Source organism: Buteo buteo, chromosome 21 (genome assembly GCF_964188355.1).
Source record: "Buteo buteo chromosome 21, bButBut1.hap1.1, whole genome shotgun sequence".
NCBI lineage: Eukaryota > Metazoa > Chordata > Aves > Accipitriformes > Accipitridae > Buteo > Buteo buteo.
Genome location: NC_134191.1, coordinates 21,045,378 through 21,056,647, shown reverse-complemented (window position 1 = coordinate 21,056,647; position 11,270 = coordinate 21,045,378). Strand labels below are relative to the sequence as shown.

The window sequence follows — 11,270 nt, the reverse complement described above, 5'->3', positions numbered from 1 at the left end:
GGCTTCCTCCTCCTCCTCCACCTCTCCCTTTCTTGGGGGGCAGCCGTAGGGGCTGGGCCCAGAGCGTTGTCCTCTCCCTGGCGGTTGGCAGCACCTTCCCCAGACCTCCCTCCTCGCGGGCTGGCCTTGGCCGGCTGCCCCGCGCCATGGCCGTGGGCTTCGGCTCTCTGCCCCCGCCGCCTGTTCGGTTGCCCCGGGGGAAGTTCACGCCCACCCCCGGGACCGGGGGTCTCTGCCCCTGACCCCGGGAGGGCGGCCCGGCCCGGGACGGCCCGAGCGCGGAGCGCGTCCCCCGGCGCGGCGCGGCACGGCCCGCCCGGCGCTGCCGCCCGTCTCCCGGCAACGCGGGCCGCGCCCGCCCGCCCGGCATGGCCCTCGCGGCTCGCCGTAGCTCGGCGGCGGTGGCGGCGGCGGTGACGGCGGCGGCGCGGCCGGGCCGGCGGTGAGTGCGGCGGCCGTCGGGCCTGGGCCGCCCCTGGCTCCCCCGTGCCCGGCCCCGGCCCCGGCCCAGGCCCCGGCAGCGCGGGGCCCCCACTGGGCCCGAGCCGGGCGCTGTCCCTTCGTCCGCGGGGCTGGGCGCCGGGCAGGGGGGTCTCGGGGAGTGTCGTCCTGTTTGGGGGGGGGGAGGCGCCTGATTGGGGGTTCTTCCGCGCCGGGCAGGGCTGTCTGGGCTTTGGGGTTTGTGGGCAGGCGTAGGGGCGACCCGGGGTTTGGGGGTGTGTGTGGTGCATGGAGGGAGCCGCCAGGTTGGGGGGGGTGTCAGTGGCTGCAGGGACTGCCGCCCAGTTTTGGGGGTGTTTCTGGGTTTGGGGGTGTCTCTGGGCTTGGGGCACGCCAGCAGCTTAGGGGGTGCTGGCGGCTGTGGGATGTGCCTGGTTTTAGGGTCGGTTCCTAGATTTGGGCTATGCTGCCCAGTATTTCTGGTTTGGGGGTGCTGCCAGGTTGGGGGTGCCACAGAGACCTGCGCTTGTGATCAACGCAGAGGAGTTTCCCGAGCGGCGCGGGGGCCTCTGCCGCCTGGCTGGCTGGGCTGTCTCCCCGCCGGCTTCATCCCCGCTGCCCTGGCGAGAGCGGGAGGGCTCGGTCAGCAGCTGCCGGACGAAGCTGTGTTTGCTGGCCCAGCTCTCGGCCTCCTCGCCTGCCTCCGGTCGGCTCAGTTTAAGATCTGGCTTCGCCCGTGTTGTTTATTCGGCCCTTCTGCTGGAAGCTGCTTATCTATCATTGCCCAGAGACGGGAGTTTAACCCGTGGCCCGGCGCAGAGCTGGGTGTCTTTGCCGGAGCTGCTGGGGCCAGTTTTGTGAATCGCACATGGGAGCAATGAAGGGGCAGATGTGTGTCCCCCTGCTCTGCCCTTTCTCTGACCTGTTGAAAGCAGCATCTGCTCCAAGGGAAAAAAACCCTGGCACTTCAGCAGTGCCAGCAGTGCATCTCGTATAGTGCCCGTGTGGCCGTGCTGCACTCTCTGCCTGGGCATTCAGGCTGTTTCAGCAGTGTGGGTACCAGGCCGGCCACCCTTGGGAAGAGCTAGGGGCACTCCCCGCCATCCTCGGGCGTTTTTAACTTGTGCTGACAGAGGTGAAATCATGTCTCTCATATTTAGAGTACTTTTAGGGTAGTACACGTTGTGCTGTCTGCTCTGCTTTGGTAGTAAATGATGTGTTTCTGTTTATAGTTTAATTGTTTATTCCTTGTTTTGAGTCTCTGATGCAGATCGTTCAGGGCCATTGATCCAGGCTGTTTTTTGTTTTGTTCCTGTGGTTTCACTTGGCAGTGCTGCAGGAGGGACGCCGAGCAGTGCTGCTTCACTGCTGGATGCTGGGGTGGCCCCGAGGAAAGGGGCATTAGGAAATCCTTTCCCGAGTCTAGCTGAAGCTCAAGTGATCTTCTGCCAGTGGAGTTGCCATGGCACTTGTGTCACTTAGCAAGTTCACTAACTTTTCTTGGGTTCACCTTAGTTTCTGCTCTGTATGGGACTGCCAGCAAGCATTTAATTCCTGCAGTCTTTACTCATGTTGCATCTTCCTGTTGCAAAGCAGTTTGTCAGATGGCTGTCTAGTGAATGAGAGAGACTTCCAGTGATGGTCAGCTATTGGGGCAATCAGAAGTAGAAGAGGGCTGTAACCTAACATTCTGAAGCTGGATGGAACTAGCAACTTGAATTTATTCTTTTTGTCCTGGCACATGTCAGATCAGCTCTGATAGCTTTCTTTGCATTCTGGTGATACCAGGAAGGGTCATGAATCTTTAGTCTTATGATAGGTTTTTACCTGTAAACACTTCTGCGTACTTCTACCTGCATCTGCTTTTATCCTTGTAAAACCGACAGCTGGCTCTTTTGCTTTGTAGTCAGTTATATTCTTTTGTAGTCCAGTTCATCTGCATTTGTCTCATTCCTTCTCCCTCTCTCTCTGTTTTGGATAGCGGAATAATCTAATAAACTTGTTAAACCGAAGATTAACCAGGTGCATATTCCTGTCTTAATGAATACAGCGTGGGAGAGAAAGGCAGAAATGTCTCATCAGGACATGAGTAGAAGTGCAGTGTGGTTGCCAGTTTTGGTGGTGTTTGGCAGTGGTGGTAGCCGTGACCTTGTACTGGCTCAGTGTTTCTGGCTCAAACTTGGTGTAAAGGTTGCCTGTGTTTCTGGCTTGGTTCTGCCTGTGCCTTTGGTTGGAGTGGGGTCTATGTGGTTGTCTGGAGCGTGGCTTAATGCCTTGTCTACTTTGGGAAGATTTTGAGCTGTTGGACAGGTGGGACTGAGAGCAGGGTTGGCAGGAAGTTGGCTTTGGGCTCTTGTATGATGTTGCTAACGTGAGGACTCTGGCTATTTTTTGGCTTCTCCTTGTTCAATCCAGGTACATCAACCTCCAAGAAAGGGAGAAGTCTGAAGGCAGCATCCTCCCCAGCAAGTTTTGTTTTAGGCGTTTGTCCATCTTATGTCCGCTCTGGAAGTGGTGCCTGTGAAGAATGACGTCAAGAGGTGCTGGGACTACTTTCTCGAGGAAGAACTACAGGCTGAGCACCGAGCCAGAGAAGTCCAAGGTCACAGGTATGGGCCTGTATGTGCCGTGTAAAAGCAGGACCACTGTGGATCGGGTGAGCGCCCCTTGCCTCACTTGAGATCGGCTGCCTTCCAGTTGCAGTTACCTTGCTGATGGGAGGTGTGGTGGGGCTGAAACTGAGTAAATCCCTGAACTGAGATGAGATTTTGGAAGGGATGTTCCTGTAGTACTAAGGACTCCAGAAGCTCATGTCACAGTGTTCTTTCTTTGGCACACAGCCCTGTCTTGTGAGGCTTGAGAATGTCGTGTTGCCTGCCTTTGTCCCATCTGATTCAGGGAGTTCCCCTTCCAGGATTAACAGTTTGTCAAGTTCTCAGATTAATCCTTTTCTGGGAAGTTTTGGTACCTGCTAGGCAGTCTGTTTCATTTTGGGCTTGCTAATCCAGCAGAAGTGTGCTTATGAGACCATAAATCTGGCATTTGAGGGCACTGTTGCACCCAGAAATAAAGCATGCTGCATCAATGTGACACAGGATTGTTTTGCACGATGAAAGCTAAAGTGAGGCATACATCATTAAAGAGGACTGTGGGTTAGATGACATGAGCTGCATCTGCAAACCTTTCTATTTCAGCATCTTATAGTGCAGTTAAGAGATGGAGGTACTTAAAATGTCCCAGGTATGAATAGGACATCAGGAATTGCAATAGTGATAAGATACTTTTATTTTATTTTATTTTTTTTAATGAAATTGGATTCCCACCTCCGGCTTTTGAAGCTGCTTTATCTGGAATTAGTACAGCAGGATTCCTGAGGATGTAGTTCCACCTGTGGATACCAATTTATAGGCTCCCATTTTCTATTGTAGAGCAGCTCAAATTGAAAGAGCCCTTGTTGCAAAGATGCACCCCATAATGCTGGACTCTCGGGCTGCTAGTGAAGACAGTAAGATGATGAATGACTTCTTGAAGCTGTGTTTTCCACTGTACTGATCTGCAGACTTGAACGTCATCTTCCCATAGTTAACAGTTTCTTGCTGGTACATGAAATTAATGTTTGAGTTTACCTCCTGACTCCCTAAGCTTATTTCCTTTCTGTTTTTCACAAGGGATTGTGAACAGCAGGCTGCTGAATGATTATCTGCATCGCGTCTTTACCAATGCTGATGGGAACCAGCCTGCAGCTGCTTACAGGTATCGGACTTCTCATTCACTAGATGGCAAGCGATGCTGTATCAGTCACCAGATATACAGCACTGCGGTGAAAGGAAAGATCTTTTAGTGCCACACAGTGATCTTTGTTAAAAGCACAGCAGCCCCGTGTTACAGAAATGACTCTTAGGTCTTGTGCTTTAATGGCTTTTCCAAATTGCAGGGCTTGCTAGGAAGGATTCTTCAGAATTTTTTGCATGAAAAACCCCATACACAAAATCACTAGGCAATATTTCTGAAATAAATAGGCAAGCAGGCGTTCACCTTATTATTCCTGTTCCCTCTTTACTTGTAAGGAAGTGCAACATGCACAGGTTTTAGGTACAGGAATGAAAAATAGGTTATCAGTGCCCTGTAAGCTTAAAGCAAGGCTATTACTGATATATGGAATGTCATACATTTCTCAGGCTGTGGAACTGTTAGTACTTTTATTATTACGAGTCACCAAAGGAAAAGAAACAGAAAGTTCCTGGTTAGTGTCTGTTTGCTTCTATTTGTTTTCAGTTCTCCTTCATCTTGTAGCCCAGAAACTTGTAGCTGTGGATGAGAAAACTTTCCCTTGCATTTAGCTCTTTTGCCAGAGGCAAGTCAGACAGGTTCAGGGCAGGTACGAGTGTGGTAGAGCAAAGCAGGCGCGTAGCTCCTGCTGGTTGGAAGTGCTGCAGAGTGGCTGGGGTCACATTCCACGGGCTATACTTAGTACTGCCAGCTCAAATGTGAGCTCAGAGCTGCTAAAAATAGCTCTTGGCCCTCTCTGCTCTTGGTGAGCTAGGGTTATGGCAGGGGAGTGCAAAGTGGGTCGTGTTACTTTGCCACGAGCTCTCCTGCCAGCATGCCTTGGAATATTCCATCTACCTGAGCATTTTGGTTTTCAGTATTTCTAATTTCTTTGCCTGGTGATATTGATAGTTTGTTGGACTGGTCTCTATTTTTTCCCTGCCTTCCACCCTTTTCCCTGGACTTGGCTATTTGGTAGAAAGCCCAGCAGCAGTCAAATAGGTCTTGAAAATAACACTGGCCATATGAGAGCAACTTTTATGGTATGACATCTTGTCTTCGGAGGCCTAAATTCCTCACAGAAGAGCTCGCTGCAGACATCTCTCTGGCTGCCTCATGCTCTTCTAACCTCCTTCTAGAACTCCTCCTCCATGCTAGCTGCTGATTAAGCTGTTTTGCTGAACCCATCCTCTCTCCTGCCAACCAAAACTGATTCTTTGATTCCAATTCTGTGCATCTTCACATCCATCAGGCTTTCAAAAGGTCTTTCACCACAGTCTTGGGGAAAACCCTAGTCCTGGAGAAGTGGGAAGTTGTTCCACAGATGGCTTTGGAAATGGGAAGCAGGGATAGGTACAACTAGCAACTCTCACAGTAAAAGGAGGTCCTGCTGGGGTCCCTCAAAGACCTGCAACACGACCTGTGTTGTTCTGTGTACCCTTGGGAGGCTTGGAAAGGGAGAGAGCATGAGGGGGAAAGTTTGCTGCTGTTACAAAGCTATTTAGAGCAGTGTAAAGGTAAGGTGGCTGTAACAGTGACTGGGTAGTGAAATGGTCTATGAAACTCAGTGTAGGGAAATGCAAAGTAATGTACCGAAAGGGGAACAGCCTCAACATTGTGCATAAAATGATGGGCCCTGGGCTGATTTTTACAGCATAGGAATGAGATTGGGGTGGGAATACTAAGTCAGAAAAAGAAAGTAGGAAGTTAGGAATTGTTGGGAAAGGCATGTACGATAAGGAAAATCATTATGCCACTGAATAAATTTGTACTTTACCTTCGTCTCAAGTATCATGTGGTTCTGGTCTCGCCGACTCCAAAGGGTATTTTAGAGCTGCAGAGGTTTTGAAGAAGAGTAAGAGCAAGTCAGATGTATGGAATGGCTCTTGTACAAGAAACAGCTAAGTAAACTAGCTTTGGAAAGAGAGAACTAGTGGAGGGCAGTATGAAGAAGTTCTCTAAATAGTGGCCCAGAGGGTGTGCATGAGAGACTTCTCAGTGTGAAAACAAAGTGGTTTTGGTTGTTGTCAGAGAGAAGATGCTGGGCTAGCCTGATCTTTGTCTGAACTGCTACAGCTGCTGGTATGGTCTTCTCTCTTCTTTTATATTATGAAATACTTGGGGGAAAAAAAGGATCCTGACTTATGCTGTGTTTGTATGATGCTGACTGCAGCGAAGTTGTGGTCCACAGTTGTTGGTAGTACAGATGGTTTCTTACTGCCACTGTACCTCAGTACAGTTTTCTTACTGCCACAAAATACTCCTGAGCTGACTGAAGACTTTAAGATCCTTTGTTAACTACTTTGCTTATTGACACTATATTGGTCTTTGGTTCATTCATTGCCCCAACATGCTGGGCAGCAAATTCCTCGGGTTCATGACAAGAAACACAGATCGACAGAACTTCACGGTTCATGTCTCACAGCACAGGGCTGTGTGGGCACATATGTCTGGGTTGAAACTCTTTAAAACTTGGATATGGAGTTTTCTGAAGAGTTCCTGTGCATGTTTATTCACTAGAAAGCACCTGACGTTCCAGAACCTGCAGGAGCACCTTGATCGATTGCTAGCAGAGGAGAATGGCTCCGAAGACAGTCGAGGTAGGAGGCACTGAGTGTCTGTCCAATTTTTGCTGCTGCTTTTGCTGCCTAATTGGGAGGACAAGTTGTATCATGAAAGGCAGTTCCCTGAGTGAGCGTTGTTCTGCCCTCCTGTGCTCTAATTTGTCATACCTTTAAACCCTGCCTGTGAGGACCTCATCAGTCAGCCCTGGAGCAGGTCTGCTTGCAGATGGAGGAGGCATATTTCCAGGCAAAAATGCCTGGAAAAGCAGATTTGGGCCAAATGTTGGAGATATTTCACTAATAATGATAGGCAGAGCCATTGCTGTGACCAGCAGTGTGAAGTGCTATCCTCAGTGGGAAATGCAGAGGCTTGTTGTCAATTTTTGCATACTGGTCCCCACTGTAGGTATTCACTTTAGGCCTCAGGCTGTTGCCTGTACTCTTGCTAGCATCTGTTTCCCTGAATGAGTCAGGATGTGGCAGGATACAACCTAGATCCTCTCCTAAAAAGAATAATTTTTCTTGCTGGCTGCAATCAAAGTGTGATATGTCGGCCAAACGTTTGGCTCAGAGTTCGGTCTGGTCTTTGAATTTTGCGAAAGCAAAATTTTTGGGCAATGTGGAAAACTTAACGTGTGACCTGAATGCTGCCTAGCTAAGACCTTGTGTGTTGCTGTGAAAACTTCCTTTTAAATCTTGCTAGTGTCTCCTTTGCTGCGGTTCTTATGGTGTAACACGGGTAACATTATTTTAGTCTTCCTCCACTGTAGCAGAATCCAGGTGCTGTTGTAGTCTAGCTGGAGGCGCTCATCAGGTGTACTGTTAAATCCTGCATAACTTTCCCTAACAGGTTTTCTGCAACTCTTGTTTCAGATCAGGTAGTAGAGGGGCGGCTTGGTCCTGCTACTGTGGTGTTGGACCACACGAGTGGTTTTGAGGGACTCCTGCTGGTCGATGATGACTTACTTGGGGTGAGTGTGATGCTGGGTGCAGCAGAAAGTGGTCTTTTGGGACTAAAAGCACTTTGGGCTTCTTGGTTTGTTCCTCATAACAGATCCCTGTCACTGGCTTTGTAGCATGTTGTAAAGGGAGTCTACCCAGAAAGCTGCAGGATCCTGGAGGAAATGAGCTCTCCTGGGAAAAGGTCTAGCAGTACCCCTCAGTCTCAGCAAGCTCTGAGTGGAGCTGCGACGAAGTGAAAGGATTACCCTGGCCCAGGGGCTCACTGAAGAGCTTCGCTAAGCAGAGGAAAGGCCAGCAGCCAGCTTTCCTGTCCCTCCCTCCAGCAGACTGCCGCTTCCTTCCTTCCTTCTGGTCTTCTCTAATGGTGGCGAGAGACTGAAGCTGAGGCTTTCCTTTCTCCTTTGTTTCCCCTAGCTCCCTGCTTGCTCCTTAGCTGATGTTCCTCATGCAGAAAACCAGCTGAAAGAGTCCACTGGAATTTAATGCTTTCCTACTTCAGTATTTTAATTTCTACACTCCTTTCACCCCTTCACTGAGTGTGCACATCGCGTGCTCCTGTGCTCATTCCCTCCTTAATCTATGTATCCTTTTTTACCTCTACCAGAGGAGGCTGCCCTGGTCTCCCCTTTCCCGTTAACCACCCACTATAGCTTACCTTGGCTGTACCTAGAACTTACCTTCATATCAGATCAGACTGGCTGGCCTGTGAATTCCTTGTTGCTACATTCATCTCTTCATGGTCTGTCCTGAGATTGAGAGAGTCAGGATTTAATAGGGTTCAGTTTCTGGACAGCATGTTACCTGCTAGTCCTGGGCTTTAGTCTGGGCACCCTGAATCTATAGTTTTGTTCTAACTTGTCCAGGATTCAGACGTCTTTCCTATATGATAGTCACTTTTGTATACCTGTTACAATTCACTGGGAACCTGTCTGTCACCACATTGCTTTTGTACTACTGTCGTGCTGCGTGCTTCACTGGGGTTTATCAAGTACAGATGAGCTGTGAGGAGGACCTGGATGGTTCCCCAGGGCCTGCTGGCTCTGAGTAAAGCTGCTGGGATGGGGAAGATGTCCTGTCTCTTCCCTACGCTGTGCTTGTGAATAGCTCTCCATCTCGCTTTGGTTTTGAGGGCTAGGATGGAGGGAATGGGTATGGCTGAGCAAAACTGTCTTTTGTCTGACTTTAAAATATCTTTTGTTTGTTGGTCCAGGTGATTGGCCACAGTAACTTTGGCTCCATCAGGGCCACAACATGTGTGTATAAAGGTAAGGAGAAAAGCAGGCGATGCTTTGAGAAAAGACCCCAGGAAGAGTGTGTGAAGAGTTACACAACTAGAAAGTTCTTGAATGTGCTGTAGTTCCAGACCTTGAGCCCCCTCTTCCCCAGTTCATCCACTGGCTTTTTCAGGAAGTCAGAAGGATGAAGAATTGTGTGATGCCGGAGTGAAGAGGTGGGAGGGGAATGCTGGGCCTGTCCCAGAGCGCCTTTGTGTGCCACATTCTTTTCTGCGGGAGCAGTGTCAGGTTCTGCTTCTCTAACAGTGAGCCAGGTGGCAAGGATTTACTGTGTGGCATCTCTTTTTCTTTCAGGAAAGTGGATTTACGAGGTGCTCATCTCCTCCCAAGGACTCATGCAGATTGGCTGGTGTACTCTCAACTGTAGATTTAATCAGGAGGTAGTGTAACTGCTGCCTGTGGCACAGGGCTGCTCTGTGTTCCTCCACTGCTTTTTAGGTCAGTGTGGAGCATCACACTGGTGCTGTGCTCCTGCCCTGCTGGCGTTTTGTGCCCAGCACACACACTGGAAATACCAGGTCTGCTGTTTTAAAAATCTTTACTAGACTCTCTGGTCTGTGTTCACAGAATGGCGCACAGCGTGAAAGCCTTACACACTGGGTGCGTTGCTGCGCTCTTGCTGCACGTAGCCACTGCTATGTGTTGACTTTCAGCTGGCGTCTTCTCTGAAGAGTGTGTGGGTCTGCAGTGCTGGCAGCCTGTCTCTTGGGATGGCCTTCAGCAGCTGGTGCTACGGGGCTTTTTTGCCCAGGAGAGGCAGACCCAGGCCAGCTCTTCTCAGGCACCGGGTGGGATGTTTGATGCTGGGAAGGGATGTCAGCTGCAGAGTTTCACTAACTTGCCATTCTGCAACCTGTGAGAGGGGAGGTGATGGACATCCTGGGGGGCTGCTTTGACGGAATTTGGAAGTGTAGGATGCCAGTACTCTTCTTCTGACCAAAAATTAGTAGAGAGTGGTGTAATTCTCTGAATCAAAGATCACAGGCCACTAGATTCACTACTAGAGTGAGGGCTTTTCCCAGGCAGAGCATGCATACTGTCAGCTGCTCTCCCTGTCTGCTGGTCTCCCCCTTAAAGCTGCTCTCGCAATGAGAGGGATGCTGTATGGTTGTTCTGGTCTGAGTCACTTCTTTCATACTTCGGTGCAGGAAGGAGTTGGAGATACGCCAGATTCATATGCGTATGATGGAAACAGAGTGCGCAAGTGGAACGTGACTACTACCAACTATGGCAAAGTGAGTAGCTGTCCTCCCAGGAGTGGGATGTAGAGTAAGGAGAAGAAAGCGGGTGGCTCCTTCTGCTCACTGGATTCTGCTGGGCCTTGTGAAATGCCCTCAAGCTGTCCTCCCTGCTTCAGTATGTTCTTGGGGAGGCTGTGTGCCAGCAATTGTTTGTACTTTAGGGGTGCTGGACATGCTATGTGGGTGCTTTGTTTAGCAGCCCCAGCAGACTGATTCCCAGCATAGTGCTGCTGTTGGTCTCTGGAAGGCTCTGGTTCTCTGTAGCATGTCAGAGGATGGTGCAGTGTTGGGACAAATACACGTTTGATCCTGTGCATGTTCCTAGTGCTAGAGGGGAAAAAAAATTTCTATCAGTGGCTTATGTGCAGCTTCCAGAAGTGTCTGAAAATGCTATGTGAGCTGCTGTGAGAATGAACTCTCTTCTTCAACCCTGAATCACAAGGGGTTGTTTGGGTTGCAGTGTTTCTTCTGATGTGGGAACACCCTGGATATATTTTTAACCTTTTCTCTCCCTTTACTGCAGTCTTGGGCAGCAGGAGACATCGTCAGCTGTCTGATAGACCTTGATGAGGGCACCATTGCTTTCTGCTTGTAAGCATCTTTGCCCAGTTCCCTGCTTTGTTGATGTCTGTGTGTAACATAAAGGTTTCCTCGTTGTTCAGCAGGTTGCTGAGCCCTATTTCTGCCCTCTCCCCTTTAAGTTCCTTGGTAGTTCCAGCCTTTGCCTTTCTGCTTTGTGTTCAGAAACCATCTAAATGGGCTGTTGAGTCTCCTAAGTTCAGGTGAGAGCAATTGGCAGAAAGACATTCAAGCTGCAAAGCCTGTGTAAACTTTGCTAGGATTTTGAAGGGGAGGGCATCTCGTGATGCTTAATACTACAGTTGCCTGAGCCACACATTGCTTTTGTGGTCAGTGTAGACCTTGCCTGTCCTAGATTGACAAGGAGCTGTGGAAAGGCCGATAAATCTCCAACCTCCAACTGCTGTGCACAATGAGCA

At 49.8% G+C, this 11,270-nt stretch overlaps 1 protein-coding gene across 1 annotated transcript in view; it reads left to right on the top strand.

The window, feature by feature from the left end:
* Window positions 1–153: 153 nt before the first annotated feature.
* Window positions 154–11,270, top strand: part of RNF123 (ring finger protein 123) — a 52,537-nt gene continuing 41,420 nt past the window's right edge. Inside the window, exons 1-9 of the mRNA XM_075052957.1 lie at window positions 154–442; window positions 2,857–3,050; window positions 4,110–4,194; window positions 6,730–6,809; window positions 7,647–7,744; window positions 8,947–9,001; window positions 9,326–9,411; window positions 10,180–10,266; window positions 10,796–10,863. Coding sequence (XP_074909058.1) covers window positions 2,969–3,050; window positions 4,110–4,194; window positions 6,730–6,809; window positions 7,647–7,744; window positions 8,947–9,001; window positions 9,326–9,411; window positions 10,180–10,266; window positions 10,796–10,863 — 641 coding nt within the window. The 5' untranslated portion in view covers window positions 154–442; window positions 2,857–2,968. The remainder of the gene's footprint in view (window positions 443–2,856; window positions 3,051–4,109; window positions 4,195–6,729; window positions 6,810–7,646; window positions 7,745–8,946; window positions 9,002–9,325; window positions 9,412–10,179; window positions 10,267–10,795; window positions 10,864–11,270) is intronic.